Raw genomic sequence first — 22,124 nt, 5'->3', positions numbered from 1 at the left:
TTGAACAGAATCAGACCCAGAACAGATCTCTGTGGGACCCCACTCAATACGCCCTTCCAACTTGATTGTGAACCACTGATTACCCTCTGGGAACCGTTTTCCAACCAGTTATGCACCCACCTTATAGTAGCTCCATCTAGGTCATATTTCCCCAGTTTGTTTATGAGAGAGTCATGTGAGACAGCATCAAAACCCTTACATCCCATGGAACTTCCTCTAACTTGATAGGGTTACACAGAGTGAGAGAAAGGGGAGCGCTGTGCTCTCTGGGGCTGATTCTTCACTGCCTGGCACCTTTTGTTGTCATTTACACCTGGGCAAAGCAAGCGTGAGACTCCACGTTTCTGATCTAGTGGAGCGGCACACCCACTCTGCATTCTACAAGGCAGCAGAAGCCCTATACTGCTGCATTTCAATCTGCCCAGCGGTAAATAGAGACAGTTCCTGACTTCACAAGGCGGGGTGTGCAGGAGATGAAATACATGTTTGCAAACTGCTTTGAGATCCCTGGAAGCATTAAGGGAAAGACAAACCCAGAATGCACCTCATCAGTGGGGCAAGGACATGCATAGAAGGGAAAATTCCTTCCCAGCTCCTGTTATCCCCTTATCCCATAAGTCATGAGGCTTGCCTACCCTTACCAGAGCCTGAAATTGACTGACAACAATAAGAATACATAGCTCTTATGTAAGTGTGTTTCATCAGTGGAGCTCACAGGACTTTACAAAGGAGGTGAGCATAGTTTCTGTTCTATTTAACAATGGGGAAACTGAGGCACAGTGACTTGCCCAGGGTCACCCAGCAGGCCACTGGCAGAGCCAGGAATAGGACCTAGGTCTCCCGAGTACCAGACCATCGTGCTAACCTGTAGGCCACTATCCCTTCCCCAACCATGGAATTTCCCACTCCCTGAGAAACCTAAGCAGCACACCAAGTGTTAGCTTTTTCACAGCTGCAGGTTGGGCAGATGTGTCGCTTTGGAAAGAGTCATCTCTAGCCTAGCTCCTAGATTCAGAATGACCCAGAAACCCCACAAAATTTGGAACTGATTTGCCCTTCTACTGTTCCCCAGCTGGGAGCTGGGTTTGAAATAGCAGACTCTGATTCACTGGTTCCAAATGTTGTGGGGTTTCTGGGTCATTCTGAATCTACGAGCTAGGCTAGAGATGACACAAGGACAATTCCCAGGGGAAAGGCAGACCCTGTGGGTAGCACATACCCGATTTCCTCGCCAGCTTCGATCTGCCTGGTGCTGAAGAAGGCGATCCTGGGAAAGCGCAGGTCCTGGTGTGACATGAACACTCGCACAGGAGTGAGGTTTGGCTCACAGAGATGGTTTATAAAGCGGCTGATGTTGCCATAGAAACGAGCATCTATGCAGTACACCTCTCCATCCTAGAGGGAGGAACAGTGAATGTTTCGTTAGGTGGAGTTATTTAAAAGCAGCTGAGATACAGGTCACTTCACAGTTAACACACAAAGGAATTTCAAGATCTTTCAAAATATTGGAGTCTCGGACTCTCCTGCTTGAAGGATTAAAAGGCCAAACCATTAGGCATTACAAAATATACATCTCTTCACAAAGCACTTAGCCTGCATGCCTGGAGGCTGTTCGAAACACTCCTGACCTAAGAAGCTGAGCGAGCAGCTCGGCTCTCCACAAACCTGCTCTGCTAAGGCACTAATCTGTTCCAGTGGCACTCCTGCTCCATGCAAACACACACCTGGTGGGTAAACGGCCAGCGGACTCAGGAAACAGCATCTCTTCGGTCCTGCTAATTGAACGTGACAGCTGAGAAGCACAAAGCCAGAGCTCACAGCAAACACGCTACTTCCTGAAGACTACAGCGAAAGAGAGAACACAGAAACCCTCTCTTTCCCTAATGCCCTCGCAGCAGTTATCGTAATATTTTGTTTTCCTTGAAAATAAGAGACTCCCTCAGGGCTTTTTATTCCAGCGCAGAATGACTGTGCAAACTGCAAGCTTTAATTACAGAAGCTAATTTCAGTCACACAGAAGCCAAAAGCAAAAGGATCCATTAGTGGAGCTCACATCCCCTTCTGGGCAAGCACCTCACAATCTTTAATGGATCAGCTGTGCCAGAATTCTACCAGCCAACTGATACAGGAGCCCCAGGAGAAGACATCTGAAGATATGAAAAAGATACACACTTGGTCTACACTGAGCAGCCTGCTACAGGTTTTAAAATTTAGCAGGCTTTGCAATTTTAATCGTATCTACTTCAGTTTGGGGTGCGGAGAGTCAGGTCAGGGGAAGAGTCTGTTGGATACAAAGGGTTCAGAATGTCCACCTTAGGGTATGGTGAGCAACATGTCGCTCATTCCACAGTGAACGGAGAGCAATGAGAACTTGATCAGAGGGCTTTAGAGAAGGTGCCTGAGCTGTTTACACTAGAAGGGCAATAAAACCCACCACATTAGGATTTCAAAGAGGGTTTAACCCTGAAAGCTGGTCACTGGGGTGGAAAGGTTCAGCTTCTTCAGCTGTGATTCTGTGCACGAGTCTCTTCCCTGGTTTTGCATGATAAGCAGGAGCAGGGTACGTGCCTGGCGCTCTGCAGGTGCATCGAGCCTGCCAACATCACCGTGTGTTGACAAAATGAGGCTCTAGTTAAGGATTCATGTCAGGAGCCGGGGAGAACCAATGTGAACGGTAAAGAGGCATGGGGGTTGTTTGCCCTCCCTCTTTTAACAAAGAGAAAGCAACATAGAAAGGGGGAGGTTGAGGGAATGGATCACACAGTGAGACTTGAGATGTGGGCCTGACCCTGCCACTCTTATGCAAGTTTTTCCTCATGGACATGGTCATTGTTGACTGCAGTGGGACCTAACTGCATAAGGAAGGGCTGCGGGAGCTGGTCCTGTGTTTGTGACATGCGAAGTCATTTCCAATACCACCATGAATTGAACTAAAATGTCGTTCAGTAACGGGGTGAAGGATGGCCTTGTGGGGAGATGCATCACTGGGAGTCACAAGACCAGGGTTCTAGTCTCAGCTCTGCCACAGACCAGCTGGGTGTCTTTTGGCAAGTCCCTTAATCATTCTGGGCTGGGATGCGCTGGGAAATCATTGTCTTAAACACATTAACTAACCCCATGTAAAACACAATGGAGCCTTCGAATGTACATGCAATAGCCTTCATTTCCCCCGTATATTAAATGGGGTGATACCACCTAGGTCAAAGGGGGGCGTAATTCATTAATGTTTGCGATGTGCTTGAGATCTTCACATGAAAGGTTCTAAAGGAGAGTCAAGTGTTACAGTTAAAGCAGGCAACTCTCATTAGCAAGAGGCTGCAACTGATAAAACCCAATCTCATCTTTCCCAAAGATCCCGAGAGAATGTGTGTTTCTCTGCATTTTGCTAATACAAAAAGAAGATGACGGTCCTTTTAAAAGGGGAAGACCAGACAACATCCACTATAGTATATCCTACCCAAGAGGATTGGTCCTGCTTTGAGCAGGGGGTTAGACTAGATGACCTCCTGAGGTCCCTTCCAACCCTGATATTCTATGATTCTATGATAAGAGCAGTGAATTGGCAGAGAGTTTGGGCAATTAAACAAATGTTTGTCTTTTTTCAAACAGTGAACAGGATCTGTATGTAGGACCCAGCATGCTAAATAAATCACAGCTCACACAGCCTGGAGTGACAAATAAAGATAACTAAAATAATCCCCCTATCGCTCCTTTGTGCTACAGCGCAAACTCAAACTCAGCCATTCTCCAGTGATGCTGAGTTTTGCGAGGCTGTTGCCTGGCTGGGTGGGGCTTAGCGGCCTCTTCTTTCATAGATTTCAAGGCCAGAAGCATCCACTGCAATCATCTTGTCTGACCCCTGTACAACACGGGCCATAGAACTTCCCCAAGAATAATTCCTAGCGCATGTGTTTTAGAAAAAAATCCAATCTTGATTTAAAAACTGTCAGTGTGGGAGAATCCACCATGACCCTTGGCAAATTGTTCCAATGAGTAATTACTCTCACTGGTAAAAATTTCCACTTTATTTCCTGTTTGAATTTGTCTAGCTTCAACTTCCAGCCATTGGATCATGTTATATCGTTCTCTGTTAGATTGTTATCATTAAGTATTTGTTCCCCATCCACATACTTACCGACTGTAATCAAGTCACCCCTGAACGTTCTCTTTGTTAAGCTAAGTACATTGAGCTCCTTGAGCTATTACTATGGTTTCTAATCCTTTAATCATTCTCCTGGCTCTCCTCTGGACCCTCTCCAATTTATCAACATCCTTCCTGAATTGTAGACCCCAGAACTGGACATGGTATTTCAGCAGCAGTCACAGCAGTGCCAAATACAGAGGTAAAATAACCTCTCTGTTCCTACTCACGAGGTCTCCTGTTTATGCATCCCAGGATTGCATCGGTGTTTTTGGCCACAGCATCACACTAGGAGCTCATGTTCAGCTGAGTATCCACCACAACCCCCAAATCTTTTTCAGAGTCACTGCTTCCCAAGATAGAGTCCCCCATCCTGTAAGAATGGCCGACGTTCTTTGTTCCGAGATGGATACATTTAAATTTAGCCATATTAAACTGCTATATTTTTTGCTTGCACCCAGCTTACCAAGCAATCCAGATTGCTCTGCATTAGTGGCCTGTGCTTTTCATTATTTAGCACTCCCTCAATTTGTGTGGCATCTGCAAACTTTATCCATCATCATTGTGTGTTTTCTTCCAGGTCATTGATAAAAATGTTAAATAGCCAAGAACCAAACCCCACAGGACCCCCCCTAGAAACACACCTGCTCCATGATGATTCCCTATTTACAATTACAACCATTAGCCAGCTTTTAATCCATTTAACAGGTGCCATGTTAATTATATATTGTTCTAGATTTTTAGATCAAAATATCATGCAGTACCAAGTCAAACGCTTTATAGGAGTCTAAGTATACTACATCAACACTATTACCTTTATCAACTGAACTTGTGATCTCATAAAAAAAAAAGAAATCAAGTTAGTCTGACAGCATCTATTTCCATAAACCCGTGTTTAGTGGTATTACAGTACTCTCTTTTCATTCTTTATTAATTGAGTCTCATATCAGACTCTCCATTATCTAGCCCAGGCTCAATGTCAGGCTAATAATGAAGGTTAAGATTTTATCAAGGTTATTTTTAGTAAAAGTCAGGGGCAGGTCACAGGCAATGAACAAAAATTCACAGAAGCCTGTGACCTGTCCCTGACTTTTACTAAAAAGAGAGGTGATAAAATGGGCCTGAGGAGGGGAGGAGATCCCAAGCATGGCTGCAGGAGGGGAAGGGGGCGGGGTCCAGCTGAGAGCTGTGGGGGCCCCCCACCGCCTGCCATGGCCCAGAACGCCACAGCCCCCGCCAGTGAACAGCTCCAGCCCCGCTGCCATGGGGTGAAGCAAAAAAACGTCATGGATGTCTCTTGAACTCACAGAATCCATGACTTCTGGGACATAATCTTAGCCCTACTTATAATTACCTGGGCCATCCCATTTCCCCTTTTTAAATATTGGCACAATATTAGCTTTCTTCCAGTCTTCTGGGACTTCCCCAGCGTTCAAGACTTATAGAAAATCAACATTAACAGTCCAGCAAGCTCCTCCACCAAGTCTTTTAAAACTCTTGGTTGCATGTTTTCTGGACCTTCTGACTTAGAAGTGTCTAACTTTAGTAATTGCTGTTTAACATCCTCCTGAGATACTAGTGTAATGAAAAATGTGTTATCGTAGGACTACATCATCTGTTTTCCCCCCAAACACAGAAGAGAAATATTTATGGAGCACTTTTGCCTTTTCTGCATTATTATTGCTAATTCTATTATTTCCATCTAGTAATGGGCCAATACCATTGTCAGGATTCTTTTTGTTCCTAATGTACTTAAAAAACTCCTTATTGTCCTTAACTCTGCTTGCCATAGATTTCTCCTTGTGTCTCCTTTGCTTCCTTTATTGATTTTCTACAATTCCTAGTTCCGATTTATATTCATCACTATCAACTTCCTTTATCTTCCATTTGTTATATTTAAAAATATATATTTTTATAGCTGCCTTCACTTTCTCTCTAAACCAGGTCTTTTCTTTAACCAATACAGCCTTCTTCCTCAATTGTGGCTTTTTGGGCATACAGTGAAGTGTTCTTATACAATTCTCAATGACCATTCAACATTTTTCTGATTAAATTCTTCCTCACAGCTAATTTGGCTCATAAACTGGTTTCAATTTTGTGAAACTGGCCCTTTTAAAGTACCAAGCATAAATATATATCACTGGTCTGGATTTTATTCTGGTTGCACGTTATGAATGTGATCAAGTCATGATCACTCGTACCTAAGCTAGCATTAATTTTTCGTTCAGCGATCAGTTCCTCTCCATCTGTCAAGACAAGGTCTAATATAGAATTCCCTTGCGTTAGTTTCAACAATTTTTGAGTTAGGACATTGTCACCTACAATATTTAGAAATTCCAAGGATGTTTTAGAACTGCCAGCATGAACCCTCCAGCATCTGTCACTCAAGTTGAAGTTCCCCGATGATCACACAGCTTTTCCTTTCCTATAAATTATAGATAGGTGCATAAGGAGCTGGTCTTCCTGTTCCCGAGTGTGATTCAGTCTGTAGCAGACACCAACTAATGCCCCATCTTGTGCTTTACCTGTTAGGACACTGATCCACAAGCATTCCAGATCATTTTCTTCTGAGTTATCAGTGATTGAAAACAGGTAATGCCGTTTTTTACATATTTTCCAATCACTCAGCATATAGCAGGGCCTTGCCTTCTGTTTCCTGCCTTCACATGACTGCATTCTGCTCTCCTCTGTCTGGTTTTGGCTGACAGGTTTCTTTCTCTGATTGATTATTCCCATTTGGGGGCTGTTATTCCACAGATCATAAGGTGAAATCCCATACAATTCCACTCCACTGACACTCCTGAAGAGACAGCTCCACCCTGCTCCTCCCAGTTAGTAACTCAACACTAGCTTTCCGAAAACGGGACTACATGTGGCTGCCAAAAGGCTCAATCTACGATTAATCCACAGATTCTCCATCAAAGCTCCCAATGGCTACCTGAACGGAAAGGAAGGTGGTCCTGTCGTTAGTGATCTAGCCCACAAATTGGTTTGGTTCAAATCCCAGAAACGCCACAGACTTCCTGCGTGATCCTGGGCAAGTCGCTTGTCCCCATTTTACAGCTGGGGAACTGAGGCACAGAGAGGATAACAGCACTTCCCTACCTCTCAGGGTTGTTGTGAGGATAAAGGTGTTAAAGACTGCGAGGTGCTCAGATACCATGGTAATAAGAACCTACGGTAACAAGCCTTCAACCTTTATTCATCTTTGATACTCCATTTGCTGAACAGCCATGGTTGGGAGTGCAAGTGGGCCACTCCAGAGCTGTGTGCTCAGCACTCTGCACTTCTCCAGAAAGACCCAGATTTGATTCCCAGGTACGATCTCTCATTCCAAGAGCTGGCAGAGGCTAGAATTACTTTGGGGGGAGCCTGCTCGGCCCCTGCCCCTGGTGTTATCGAGGGCTTTGCATTGCTCTACAAGTACTGCACGACACAGAAGTAGCCTCAAGGGGCTCTGGATGGACTCCTGAGCAGCTTTCCCAGTCCCTGGGAAGCAGTAAGGGGGAGGCAAGAGGAGCACCCCAAAGAGAAGATCCCCTCTACTGCAGGGTTTTCTGCATTCCAGCCTCAGGCAGAGCCAGAAATGCTGAGCAGTGCTTTCACCATTCCCCACTGGCTAGTCAGCCCAACGAAGCTGTGCCCAGATTCCAGCAAGGGCAGAACATGCCAGAGCTGGTTCCTCATGGGAAGGGGACGATTGGCACACGCTACATTAGGAATGGTCTGTACTAGCAGCTGGATAAATACTGTGATCACTCCAGAGACAAAATCTTCCGATATAAGCGGTTACATGGTCTTGGCCTGCTAGCTTCAGTGACCTTACAGTCACGTCTGTATGTAAGAGCTCTGCCAAGGCAAATATTTGGGATGCTCCCAAGTTTATGCATAAATCTTTCAGGCCTTCTCTACGAGAGAATTAAATTGGGCAGCACTGGTGTAAAGCTATGGACACTAGGAGGGCTTTATCAGCATAGGGGATACCAGTATGCTATACCAGCAAAGGACTCCTGGCACAGATGCAGCTAGACCGGCAAAGCCGTGCTTTGTCCCACAAGCAAAACAAGCTGTGCCGGTAAAAGCAGGCTTGCCAGTAGAACTACATCTCCACTGGGCTTCTGCTTGCACAGCGATGTCGGTCAGGAATCACACCTCTGCACAGCTTTGACGGCAGCAGTCTGTAGCGCAGGTCTGGCCTGAGTGCCAATGGCATGGCATGCCCACACTAGCTATGATGTTTCAAGTGCATCTCTGCACTGTTCAGTGTTAGTGCAGTTATACTGGCCACTGAGCACCTTTATTCCAGAGTTCCTAACACAGCTTCCTGAAGCAATGGCTCCTGGGAGATTCTGAAAGGCCAACTGGGAGCCCAGGAGAACAGTGGGAGAAGAGGTCAGACTCCCATAATACCATGAGAAATTAGCATAATTTCCCTTTACGGAACTCCCGGCAATTCCCTGGTGCCAGCATAGTTTCTTAGTTATTTACCCAAAAGGGAAGCCAGGATGAATGATGGGTTTCTGATCTATCGCTTACCAATCTGCCTATTGCCTACAGTGTATTTTCAATCCTAGGCCCAGTCAGCCTCATTAGCAGAGCATGCTGAAGAAACACAGGACAGATGTGGGTTGGCAGCCATGTTGAAATGCCTCAATCTAGGCTGATGGAGAGCAGGCGCAATGTGGAGATGATGGAGTCTTTGGAGGAGGAGGAGGATGCAGGATGCTGCCTACTAGCTAACCCTTGGATGAACAGATTGACCCTGGGCATTTAGTGACGTTTACCAGAGAGGTTGGTCCTTCTACTTTTCTGATTTCAGAGCATCGGCTACAAGACTCCTCACTGGATCCTTCTTTAGTGGTTGGAGAGGCCCCTCCCCTTCTTAAAGACAAAGCCTCTTTTCACATCTCTAACCACCAAACCAATATGGAAGCAGGTTTGCAGCTCCCCACAGAAAGTTCCCCCCATTCTCCTGCAGTCACCAGCATCACCTTGCTGCACGTTTGCTCTTGCCAAGGAGAGTTTCACATAAAGCTTTCACTCAGACTTTTAAAAGTGAGTTTAAAGCCCCTGAGAAAGCAACGAGCTAATGGCTCGAGGGACACCAGTCCTTCTCGGACCAGAAGCAGCACACCCAGCAGCGCAAGCTTCCCCGTACTGCCCTGCCAGGGTACCAGAAGTCGAACCTGAAAGGTCCTTTACTGGTGAACTGGTATTTCAGTCTATCAGCTCATTAATTGGTGATCTCTTTAATAAGGCTGCCAACATGGGTGCTGGTTAGTACGAGCTGGGAGGGTGGGCTTTGCTACAGAGGTACTTGGACATTAGAAATCAGACTGAGACAACCAATTTAATTCACACAGCCATCAGATGGGACTAACTTGCAATGACTATTGACCTGAGCTGCATTCAAACTGCTGACCTAACTCAGTCAGGCTTTGTACCCTATTACCAATCCCCTGAGCCATGCAGTCCACACTTTACTTAGCTGTGAATAGATTTCGGTTACCGTGAGAAGTGCTTTTCCTCTCCCAAGCTCTCTCACTGCTCTGCCCATCAAGATGGGGACACATTTTCTTATAGCTCTTTAGAGTAGCAAACGCTGGCTTTTGTTTTGCCAGGGAGTTCCTTGAACATCCTACCTTGTTGTCAAGGTCAAAGAGGTAGGAGTCCTCTTCACGTACGTCTGCCTCTGAATCGGAAATCAGCTCTCCGACGTACCTGATGGATGAATGGGAAATGCAGCAATGAGATGCTTGTGCAGATGCTAGCTTGGATTTTAACACCTTGCCTCTCGTGTACAAAGTAAAGAGTGAAAGTGACAAATCAGCTAGTGTCAATCAGCATAGGTTCATCAAAGCCAGTGGAGGGATGCTGATTGACACTAGCTGAGAATTTGACCTCACATCTTTAAAATAAAAAACAAAATTCCTTTACTCAAGTTACTGCTAATACTTTTGAACATTAAATGTGAATTTTAAAAAAGGATATACTTTTCCCCATCCAAGCTGTTTCCTTTTGCAGTTCTCTCAGCTGTCCAGTAACAACAGACTAGTTAGTTTCGCTTTTGTTTAGCATCCACTGACTTTCTGGTTCTCATGTCCAATATTGCAACACTTGGGTTGCACACACTGTAAGAGGATGTTTACATACCAATGCAAAACTGTTTGCTTTGGAATGTGCAAATCAGGAGTATGACTTTATCTGAGTCCTAACACTCGTAACAGCACTTTCAGCTTCCACGCACTTTCCCAACATTAACTATGTGCATCTACCCTTGTGATGTTAGTATCTGACCCGAGGGCCTTGGAGATGAAAGCTTGAAACATTAACCCTGAGAACAGCCAAACATTCCATAATAGAAAGGGCGTTCAGATGCAGTTCCTGACCTCGAGCAGTCTAGCACAGAATTGCTATATCAGGCTAGGATGCCGACTGCATGTGGAATCCTATCATCTTGCCTTCAGTGCATCTTGGTATCTATTAACCACTCCTGTGTGGCTGCAGCATTACTGGAAACCACAAAATCATTAGTAACCTAGAGCAATAGGGGATTATGGATGGAGCAAAACTGCTTTAGTGTCACACAGTAGCCAAAACGGAAGGCAGCTCAAAAGCAGCTGAAAAATGGCACATGGAAAAGCATTTTATTTTGTGACACTCCTTTTGATAAGCAATTCTGAGACCAAAACATTAGTTAAAACGGAAGTTGAGATGTAGCTTTTATGTTCCTTTAGGGCCCAATTCTGCAACCCCTCTTCGCTTTCAGCAGTACTTACTCATGCAAATAGTCCAACTGATTTCCCAGATCAGAAGTCAGTGGAAAGACTCGCATGAGTTAACTCTGTTATTCAGTAGCACTTACCTATCTATCTATATCTTAAGGGCTTATATGGTGTCAGTCACTTAGGTATCTGAGCACATTCCATATAAAAATCAACAGCAAAGTCAAGACCTGATGGAGTCTCTGGCTCTTCTCCCTTTTTGGGGTAAAAATTCTGCTTGGCACAGGTTGTTTCTATGGAGGGATGGGGGTCAAATCACAAAACATATGAGGTATGGAAATGGAATCACCAGCCCCTTTAGCTCTGTCCCTGTGTCCCACCAACCTGAACAACCTCTCTAAAAGCTATTATAACCACATGTGAACATTCTGAAATTAACAGAGACATTATTGGCAAGGAAACAATACGCTGCAGATTCAAATCAATTCTCCCTGGAGAGCTAGTTGCACATGGAGCTGGTAACATGAGCACCTGTTTCAGAGAAAGAGTGATTCTGGCATTGTGGAGCCATCTTTGAAGAGTGGGCATGGGTTAACTGACTGTATGTATGTGGAGGGGCCTATGACCTACATTCCACTAGGCAGAATATAGTTCCAAGGACCAACATATAACGTAGACATGGCAGCAGGGACCGGAGGTTTCTGTAGTGGAGACGTATGTAGCAACCGTTCTCAGCCTGTGGTCTATGGTGCAATTGCTGGTAACTGGGGAAGAGCTGGCTTGTCCAGCTCTTCTTGTTTCCAGCTGCCAAACTGCATTTGAAGACAGCTAAATGCTTCCCATGCAAACCATTGCTGTGTTTTGCCAGGAGGATGTTTTGCAATCAAGGTAGCTTGAGTGATCGTAAACGGGAGGTGGAAGACCATGAGTTAAAATCTGGTCCAGACTATTGAGGAGAGGGGATCTGTGAATTCTAGGTGTATAAGAAGGGCATTTTGCACAGCAAGGACTTGTCTGCATGGGGAACAGACTGAAATAGCTATCGAAGACTAACCGATTCCACAACAGCTATTCCAGATGAGAGAGCTCCCTGTGTGTCCACTCTATTCTGGAATAAAAGTAATTTCTATTCCAGAATAATTACTCTGCTCTGAAAGCACACTAACTATGCTGGAATAGTGATTTTTACCCTGGAACAGTATGTCCACAAGGAGAGCTATTCTGAAGTAGCTATTGTGGAATAGGTTATTCTGCAACAGCTACTCCAGTCAATTTCCCCCTGTAGACAAACCTTAAGGTGTGTGAACACTGGGGTTTCTTTCCTTATGGAAACAAGGTGAGGGAGGCGCAATTCCATGCACTGCATATAGACGGTTAAAGGTAATAAGCTTAGTGTGGCTGGCTCACCAAAGGAGGGTGAGCTGAAGACTGACCTATGGTTATATTGGTGGCACGTAGTGCAGGCATGTTACGTATTCATTCAGAGTTGGTTAGTATGTGGTTCTTTTTTGTAATGGAAAAGAGTTACAGTGTGACAGGTGAAAGGGTGCCATGAGTCGTGGATAGGGATAAGATGACCTAAAGTGGCTTGTGGTATCTTCACTCAACTCTGCAGTCCCAGAAATGTTACATGTGTGATCATTTTTATTACACCTTTACCTTAATTTTAAATTTCCTGGCATTCATGCCTTCTCCTGTTTAAAATTATACTTCTCTAATCAGCTATTCCTCAAATAACTTGTGCATTTACTCTAGTGTAGTGAGGCAGAGTGGCTTCCCTCCAGTGCAGAGGGATTAACTTCCCTTGGGTGGCACAGCTAATCCCCTCACAGCCCCCTCACAGGAAGTGTAGGGGCGGGTTAGGAAGTATAAAAGTAGGGCCCTGAGCTCAATTGTGCCAGACCATGGAAGGAGGCAGATGTCCCAAGCAGAGAGCCGAGCCCTCAGCAAGGTCCAGGACCAATCAACACACTGCCCGGAAGACCCCGGGGAGAGACTGGAGGGAGGGTCGCCCAACCGCGAACCAGAGCCCAGCAGTGATGGAGCGGCACCAGCAGAAACTGGTAGGAAACTGGAAGGAAAACAAGACTTTGGTCTCGTTGTGCTTCCGGGATGCGAGGTAGCAACCCCGTTTCCCTGCTCAGCCTGTAGTGGGATCACCTGCCACTGTCAGGGCTCTGGGCTGGGACGCAGTGGAGCAGGCTGTGCCTGGGTCCCCCATCCCACGTTATACTCTGCAAATGGCCAAATACAAAACTTTAGGCCAAGACACCTGAGCCAGTGACTGTGGGTCGCTCAGCCCATACCCCCAAAGGGGCCTGACCCCAAGACTATGCGGTTGTTGCCTGCCCCAGCCAGGAGGTTGCGGGCTATAGACAGCTTGCTTGTCCTGCCCAAAGGGCCAGAGCCCCAGACTGTGGTTGCCTGCACCAGCCAGGAGCCTGCGGGTCAAAGACTGTGTAGTTGCTCAGCCCAGAGGCAGAAGGCCTAAGCCCTAGACTTTGGCTATTTGCCCCAGCCAGGAGGATGAGGCCATAGACTGTTTCATTGCTCAGCCGCCAGACCATGAGATGCCAGCATCATAGACTAGTAGTGTGCACCCCAAACAGAGACTGGGGATCCCTGCCGACCGGCTGTGTGCAGCCAGAAGTCAGGACACGCTGATGAACTTTTGGCCCATCTACCGACACCCTGATGCCGCCTGGAGGGAGCACCCTGACCATGACAGGAAGGAACCCTATATTTGTATATTTGTGAAGAGTTGATGCTTTCCCCTCCTTCTTACTGGAACCAGTTGATCTCCTGGCACAAGTTTAGCTCTGGACTTTGAATGTTCCATCTGGGCAGAAAGCCCTGTTCTCCAGCCCAGCTGGAAGATGGATCTCAGGAACAACCCAGGCAGGGTTTGAAACATGAAAACACCCTCAAGGCCATTATAGCTTCTAATGAGCTTTTGCAGCAATGCAGGTGCAGGACAACTTTACCAAACTACTGCTGAATTTATTTATTTACATTTCTGCTACTATTCAGACTTTGCAGGCTCAGATTTCTCAGAGGTAATACCTTTAAAATTAATTCCCTGCCCCATCCCAAAAAGGCATCCATGACATACTGTTAAGAAACAGAGATCCTCCTTTCATGGGAAGAACAGGAGCCTGGCCTTGCTCAGAACAAAGCTGAATGGGTCATTTTCCAAAAATCACTATGAAGAATCACCACCACGCTAAAGCCTAATAAATCACTGGTTCAAACAGGAATGTATTTTTGGTAACCATACATAAATTATAGCAATCATTTTCTTTCTTAGGCCCTGATTCAGCCAAGCACGTCACGTGTTTAACTTTAAACATCCACTTAAGTGCCCTGCGGAGTCAGGGTCCAAACCAGAACTTCGGTACTGGAGAAAACCCTTAATTGTATCACACTGACTAGAGACTGGCCTACCCCAAAGCACGAGCTCCAGAGATATCGATGCACCTCTGACCCCCTCAGACTTTGGGATGTTCCAGACGTGAATTTTGCAGTTTGAGCCCATCTCCAATACAAATTAAATGGATTAATTCTACCACCGCCTTGCATTTCCCATATCACTGCTCGTTTGGGCTACACAATCAAAGCTTTCAGAGCTTAAACCAACGTCTCTCAGGCATATCTATCAATACAGCAGTCACTGTGACAAAGGCAAAAGCCCCGATTCAGGAAAGCATTCCTGTTCTGGACAGCACTTAAGCACATGTTTAAATCTCACTGCTGTCAAATGGATTTAAGCACATGCTTGTGTGCTTTGATGAATTAGGGCCATAATGTGGAATTTATGAGACTACTCTCATTCCAAGGTGACGCATGGAGGGTGACTAAGACAGGGTGGCTTATTGAACCGTAAACTCCAGCAGCATGGGGGAAAGCTTGAAGATACGCTCTAACTGCTTACGGAATGTCCACTTCGGGGATGGATCACTTGATGATTACCTGTTCTGTCCATTCCCTCTGAAGCACCTGCATTGGCCACTGTCGGAAGACAGGATACTGGGCTAGATGGACCTTTGGTCTGATCCAGTATGGCCGTTCTTATATACTTAGGCTAGATGGCTCTGTATGAAGCAATTTCTTTCTGCATGCACCTCTCCCTTCAATAAGGAGCATTCTAATTTGGGTGCATGACACCAATTGCCCAACACACCATCAGAATTCATGAGCTGATGCTTTCTTTGTGAGCTACTCTAAGCCGACGAACTTACTCGCACACGAACGTTCCCAAGGGGATGTCCTGCATCGACCGCACGCCCCAGCCCATCTTTTGCGTTCGATAAAGCTGCAATCGAACCCTGAAAGACAAGAAAAGGGGTCCCATTAATGGCATCAGATGAGGTGCTCTGCAGAAAGGCATCCGCTCTTTGGGGAGGGGAGCGTCACACAGAAATTGCAAATTTAATCAGAAAACATTAATTGCAAGAGACAATTTCTAATTTTGTCACCATGTGACCCCAGTTCCTTGCACCCCAGGATCTGCTCCCTCTGTTAATGTGAGAGGAAGGAAGGAAAACCAGGTGCAAACTGGCTGGTGGCACAGCAAGAGGGGGAAGCAGCGACTATGTGGCAGCTCTCCTTTATCCTCATCCTGCAGAACCCCCTTTATCACACTCCATGGGGAGTGGGCTTGATGCCTGGGGATGGGGGGCACTATGGGACTCGGTGCTCTCCACAGTACTATCCCCCCTTAAACCTCTGGGGATTTACACATGGGATATAAACGTCAGCTACCAGCTTCTCTTCCCTCCTGCACGTTCCCCATCCGCACAATGGAAGAGGAGAAGTTTCAGGAGAAGTCGGCCGGAGCCCATGGTAGCGTGACTGTGGGAAGTGTGCTGCAAAGGAGGGGATGGAGCTGGAGCAGTACCAAGAACGCCCTGGATCACTACACAGATATTCCTTCCCTCTGCCGAGAGCTGGAAATTTGGCAGGTCCCACTCATTCCTACCTAAGCCACTAGCTGAAAGCTAGGAAGTAAACTCTGTAACTTGAAACTTGCTGGGTTTCCTGGCCCCTATATACAGCCTATACAACTAGACTCAGAAAAGACCTGTTAGGTCCTCTACTGCATTGCCCAGCCACTGCTGGAATATTTCATAGGACCATCTTATACTTAACATTCTCCAGGAATGCTGATCCTCTGCGGGAGCCTAAGGCCACTTGCACAGACTCCATTATTGGGGGGGGAAATCCTGATGCTCCCCTATTTTTTCCTTTTCTTAAATTCACCCCATTGCTTCTTTTGATATCCCCTTTACATTGCATTATATTAAATAATCCCTCTCCCTCCATGGCACTTCATACCCTTGGCAGACAGTACCAGGAGCACAACCCAAGGCAGATAGGCTTTCCTTGGCACTAGCAGCTTCAGAAAATGTGGTCACACCGTGCCTCAGGCCTGAGGAAGCTGCATTCTGTTTTGCCTCATTCATCACCAGTAAAACAGGCAGCTGAGTTTTGGATTCCGGACGCTGGGATGATGCAGGAAGCGCAGGGAATATCACTTGCTTTTCAGACACCAGGCAGAGCTGGTAGGCCTGCCAGAGGGAAACATGCGCTCTGACATGTAACATTCATTTGGAGCAAATTTGATAAGGGAAACACTGAGAATGAAGAGGGAGCACCCAGGCATCATTACTAAGCAGCCTCTTTGCAGATCAAAAGCTAGGAGTTATCCCTGATTCCTCAAGGGACGAGGCCCACAGAGCTCTGGGAAATATCTGACCTTATCACAGGCTCCTCAGGGTCTTATCACTCAACTTCAGCATCAGCTTACAGAGCCACCCTGCCTCCCTTAGCAAGACTTTAACAAACAGGGCACAATAGTAACAAACCTATTTGCACAACTCCTAAACAAACAAACACGTTGTGCCGACCAGGAAAAAAAACGAGAAAGCGCGGCCAAGAATTTCATCAGGAAAGTCTCCTGAGTGTTTTTTTTTCTTTAATAAATTTCAAATTTTCATCAAAATTTCAAAGTTAAAACACCCGCAATCAGTTCCTTACAAAATAAAACCAAACCAAATCACCGACAACATCAGTTTAACCTAGAGTCAGTTCTCTATAACATCCCTTCCCCCGTTTTAAAGGAGACCACCAACGTTACCAAATGGAGTCCATAAAGTTAAAGGCTTACTTCCATACTTCAGCAACACAATACAAATAGTGTGATTGACAGCACTGAAGTCAATGGGTGCTGAGCATCTCGGAAACAAATAGATCAGACCAGTTACACAGGAACTTTAGGAACCCAGGTCCATAAGCTTTGGCCTACACTTCTGATATAAACAGCTAACCTATAATTTTGATATAAATGGCTATGTTTCTTTCCTTATTATTATTCTATTTTCCCCAAAGACCTTACCCTGAAAGCCGCATCTGAACTGCCAGTGAAGCGACCACTTACTTAAAAAAAAAATAAAAAAAAACCAACAACAGAAGCAACTAATAAATTGTACGTTTGGGTTGACTAAAGAACACAGAGGGTCCAAGTGTCTAGGCCAGTGTCAAGGTGGTGTTCCCAGCTGATCTCACAACCCTGCTGTTGTTTCATGCTCACTAGCAGGAACCAGAGGCTTGGCTCTGGTTTACCTCTTTCGATGATGATATAGCTGCCCCATTTCTCCCTCATCTTTGGGAATCTTTCCTTTTACAGACAGACTAGAGTAGATAGGCAGGGAGCTTTATTCCTTTTAAAATAATGATCCAAATCAGGAGCCTTCTCTCTCACCTGAGCCCATTCTGCACTACCCGATTCCGGCAGTTTCGCCAACATGAGCAAGCGTGGTTACACTCAAAGATCAGAGGTGGCTCAGACATGTTGAATTCAGGCAGGAGTCGGCCATCCTGGAGAAGAGACATGAGATCAGGACTGGATTAATTGTGTATTCCTGTATTCTTTTGCAACTGGAAATAAAGCTGGAAAGTTCCAATCCAGAGCTGAATTTCCCCAAAGTTTAAACCAATCTAGAGCTCATACACTGGTTCCCATCCATCTTCTAGAGTTGACTCAGATGACAACATAGATCCCTATCCAAACTTCCCCAAAGTCTGAGGGAGCTCTGCACCATTATCAGAAACAGAGGACAGGCAATAAACAAAAAACAGTACTTTGCATGCAGTGCTATTCAGCTGCAGATCTTAAAGTGCTTTACAGAAGTGTGCATGCATCTTTAGCCACATTTTGCAACTGGGGAAGAGAGAGTCTGTGGTACAGCCTGGACTAGAACCCAGGTCTCTGGACTCTGAGGCCAGCACTCGTGTCACTGGACCCCCTTTCTTCCCATAAGAAGCCCCTCTAAGTACCCTCCAGTTACATGGAGATGAGACGGTGGCAGATAGTGCACCACATTTAAGAAATTTGGACATAAATGCTCAAAGGATACAAGCAGTGAAGTCACCTCGGATTGTGAAGCCTGTTAAAGCTCAATTAAAATGGATACCTGGCAAAAGCCAGGAGATACCAAAATTCCCAAGGGAGAAGCCTGCAGAGATTCAGGGTACGTGTGATCTTAGTGGAACCTGCCCAAGGATTAACCTCCAAGCCTCCCTGGAGGATTTAAGCATATATACACAAAACACTAGAGAAGCCACCTAACAACCCTGTAATTAAACTGCCTCCACTCAGCCTTCACAGAAGGTGGATCACAGTAAATAAAGGAAAAATAAAACATCCCTAGTCCCTTCCCCTCATTTATAAATTACAGAAACACTTAAAGACCAAACAGCTCACACTATAGTCTTCCATGGGGCTTGCATCCTGGGCACGGATTGTAAAACACTGTGTATCACGTGGGTATAATTAATGGCTCCACTGGTATAGAAGTAACGCAAGTTTCAGATTTATTGCGTCTCTTGCCATGTACGCACTGAAGCCAAGATTACAGTCTTCAGTATTTTATATACTGGAATTTAGAAAATTTTAAGAAGTTTTTAAAATGAACGGTTATAATACGTGAATATCAGCCAAGCCAAACATGAAGTTCCAAGTCCTCACCTTGTCATACCAGCAGCGCATACTGAGTTGGCCACACATGCAGTTGCTGGAGGAGCAGTCATCGATGCACACACAGTACTGGAAGGGAGAAACAAGAGCAGATCCAATTCTCACACAGGTGCAACAGAAAGACCAAATTGGTTAAATGGGCTGTAAAGGAAACCGCTATCAACTTCACTATTGATATACCCCATCCTCTCCTAAAACACCAAGTATATGGGGGCCTCCCAAGTATTTAAAAAATAGGCACAATTCCCTCCCTCCCTCTCTCATCAGACAATAGCATGATCAGCTTCACTGCTTTCACAGGACTTTTTGTTTGCTCATTTTTGTGGGTGACATTACTGAGGGGAAGCTAGATCACAGAAAGGAATTTTGCAGTTAGTTCTGACAGGGGGTGATCCTGTGTCCATTCTTCTCTCGTGCAGGAGTGAATTCCAGTGTAGCTCCAGTTCCTGTGAAAGTTCTCTCTCCGGTGCTCATGACCCAACCCACCAGCTGGCAGGGTCACTGTTCCAGTGGAAAGCAGCTGTCATGGGGAGTCAGGGTCACAGAGGGCACGGTGATTTCTCAAGTAGGTAGGGCCAGTCGATTGGAGGGCTCTGAATATCAGAGACACAAGCCTTGAACTGGATGCGAGTTCACTGGGGAGACAGTATAGCGAGTGGAGCACTGGGGCAATGTGTTCCTGGCAGCTTGTACTGCTAAGTAGACGGGCTGCTGAATTCTGTACACAATTGGAGGTTTTTCAGAGCATGTGGCTTCATCCCTGGATACAATGAGTTGCAAGAATCAAGCCTGGGAAGCCATGAATGCCTGACTGTCTCTCTCGGATATTCTACAGGGCTCATAACTATGGCACCAGAACACACAGCCTTCATGGATATTACATAGAACAACACAATCAATAGCATGGATTATTACTATTGCAAAATATTACTTTGCTCATCTACAGTTGCTGTCATCGGAGGATCTACAAACATTGACTAATTAAAGCCTCACTACACCTCAGAGGAGTGTAAGGGCTATATCAGAACCACGAAATGCAGCTATCTCCAGGGTGGGATGTCATGTGCAGTTAGCAGCAGTTTAAGAAAGGAAGGGATGAAGAATCCTACATTCAAGAGAAACAGCTGGGGGAATTCAGGGAGGCAGAGTCCAAATGCCTAAGCTGGAATTTTGCCAGCACACTGGGGTTAAACACCCCAGTTCTTACTGAAAATGCCATAGGGTTTTCAATTCTGACAAAATGGAAAGGATCGTGGGTTTTCTCTCTCATCTTAAAACTCACACATACATCATCACAGCGCCTCTGAGGCTTGACTTTAAAATTTCCATGGAACAAAATGTTTTCTCAGTTCCAAGGAGCAGTGGGAGGAATTTCCGTTCTTCTATTGCAAAAAGATCTATACCAACAAGGTGGAGGAGGCAAGTGTGTAACTGGAATACAAGCACACAATCAAGCTGCTCAACCACGCTTGCTCTTATCACTGCGTCCCCCTAGAGAGACGGACGGACACACGCACAAACACCTCTTCCTATAGGAACACATCTCTGCAGTGCACACTCCAGCTGGCTCTCTGATCAGCACACAGCAACCTCTCTAACAATATTCCATACCACGACAGGAGAGGCCCACCCAGCCACCCACCCACGTATGTACCTGGCCCATCTAACCTGCAAATGTGTGATGTTTCTATCAATGTTCATTGGGGAGGTCACACAGTTCTGAGAAACGTATTTGTAGTTGGTGGGGCAAGGTTCACTGTCCACTGAATTGATGCATGGAATTGGGATCCTCTCGTAACCCCGGGCAATGTCTCTGTCACAGCAGGGGAAAGATAGGGAAGAAAACAATTGCTTTATGCAACAAAGATACCATCCTCCACTCCCCAAAACAATCTGGTGATTACAAAATCAACAAATGCAGCTTGAGCGGCATCCCGAGCAGAATTTGATCTCTGAATATTTAAGGTTGAAAGGAACTCGGTTTCATTCTGAATCTGTTTTTCCAACTGGATGTATAAATTATTACTTCCTGTTGGATCATTCCATATGGATGATACATTCATAAATACCAGCCCTGATTCAGCACAAGCTTAAAAGCTAAGTGCCTTCCCAAATCAGGGCCTCATCCTCAACCTAGAGAGCCTGCACTTGACAGTCACTACAGAGGCTAGCTGGACTCTCACCTGCTCACCGTCTTCTCTATCTGGGCAGGTTTGTCAGTAGATGATTCTCGGATTGTCTTGTTCATCTGCAGAGCCACCCAGACCTGAGAGTTGAGACTCGAGCACTGGAGTGGAGTCTCACCTTCCTTGTTCTTCAAGCTGACATCCGAGCCATGGGAGAGAAAGAGGCTGCAAAACAGCAACAACAATAGATAACCCACCCAGAAAGAACTTACCAGAGGCGGAAGAGTCAAATGGCATTCTGCAGCCACTGCTTAAGGTCGCATTAGTAGGACCACTCTCTCGAGAATGATGAATCAAAACAGGTTCCACCAGTATAAAAAGCAACCACCTCAATTCCCTTTTTACAAAGCTGGTTCATTGAACAACACTTTCTAAAGGTGGGGGTTAATTTGGAAGCTGGGTAGAGCAACAGATTGGCACATCAGCAGGCCAATTCTAGAGTGCTGGGTCCAAATCCCGCCTTACATCAGGCACAAAAAGGAGTTTGCTCATAACCAGCCTAGTTACAAATGGACACGAAACTAGGGGCCTCGGCACCACTGAAGTCCAATTGAAGCCATATTTTGAGGACATAAATGGAACTTTAAAAAGGGGCAGAGGCCTTGAGCTAGTTCTTTGTACAGGGGTGAATTTCACCCTCTAGACGGAGCTCTCGCTCACTAACTGGGATTGCTGCATGCATTGTAACACAGGGAAAGCATTCAGGACCTCCAACTGACTGCTCTGCAAATGGAGTGGCCCTGCATCCCATGTCCCTATAAATGGTGCTAGGAACCATCACAAGCTCCACTCGTATGCTTACAAAAACTCAGCCTGCTTCTCCACTGCCTTGTGCTTTGCGTAGTCATTTACAGCCGTGCATGTGCTACTGAATCAGGTCACTAGGGCCCGGTTCTCATTTACTCAAAGGCCCCTTTACACCACTCTGGCAGTGAAAAGGAGCCTTACAGTGGATGCAATTTTAATTTGTGTCATTTACGGCCCCCTTCCACTGCCAGAGTGGTGCAAAGGGGTCTTGGTGTTAATGAGGATCAGCC

At 45.8% G+C, this 22,124-nt stretch overlaps 1 protein-coding gene across 13 annotated transcripts in view; it reads right to left on the bottom strand.

Moving 5' to 3' along the window:
* EHMT1 (euchromatic histone lysine methyltransferase 1) overlaps positions 1-22,124 on the bottom strand; it is a 170,447-nt gene that overhangs the window by 7,388 nt on the left and 140,935 nt on the right. For all 13 annotated transcript variants that reach the window (XM_073313920.2, XM_073313919.1, XM_073313921.1 and 10 more), the window contains 7 exons: positions 21,085-21,252; positions 20,570-20,714; positions 18,893-18,970; positions 17,627-17,742; positions 15,105-15,191; positions 9,784-9,862; positions 1,220-1,395 (listed from right to left, as the gene is read on the bottom strand). In XM_073313920.2, the coding sequence (XP_073170021.1) occupies positions 1,220-1,395; positions 9,784-9,862; positions 15,105-15,191; positions 17,627-17,742; positions 18,893-18,970; positions 20,570-20,714; positions 21,085-21,252 (849 nt within the window). The remainder of the gene's footprint in view (positions 1-1,219; positions 1,396-9,783; positions 9,863-15,104; positions 15,192-17,626; positions 17,743-18,892; positions 18,971-20,569; positions 20,715-21,084; positions 21,253-22,124) is intronic.

Source organism: Lepidochelys kempii, chromosome 16, assembly GCF_965140285.1.
Source record: "Lepidochelys kempii isolate rLepKem1 chromosome 16, rLepKem1.hap1, whole genome shotgun sequence".
Lineage (NCBI taxonomy): Eukaryota > Metazoa > Chordata > Testudines > Cheloniidae > Lepidochelys > Lepidochelys kempii.
This window is presented reverse-complemented; position numbering and strand designations above follow the sequence as displayed.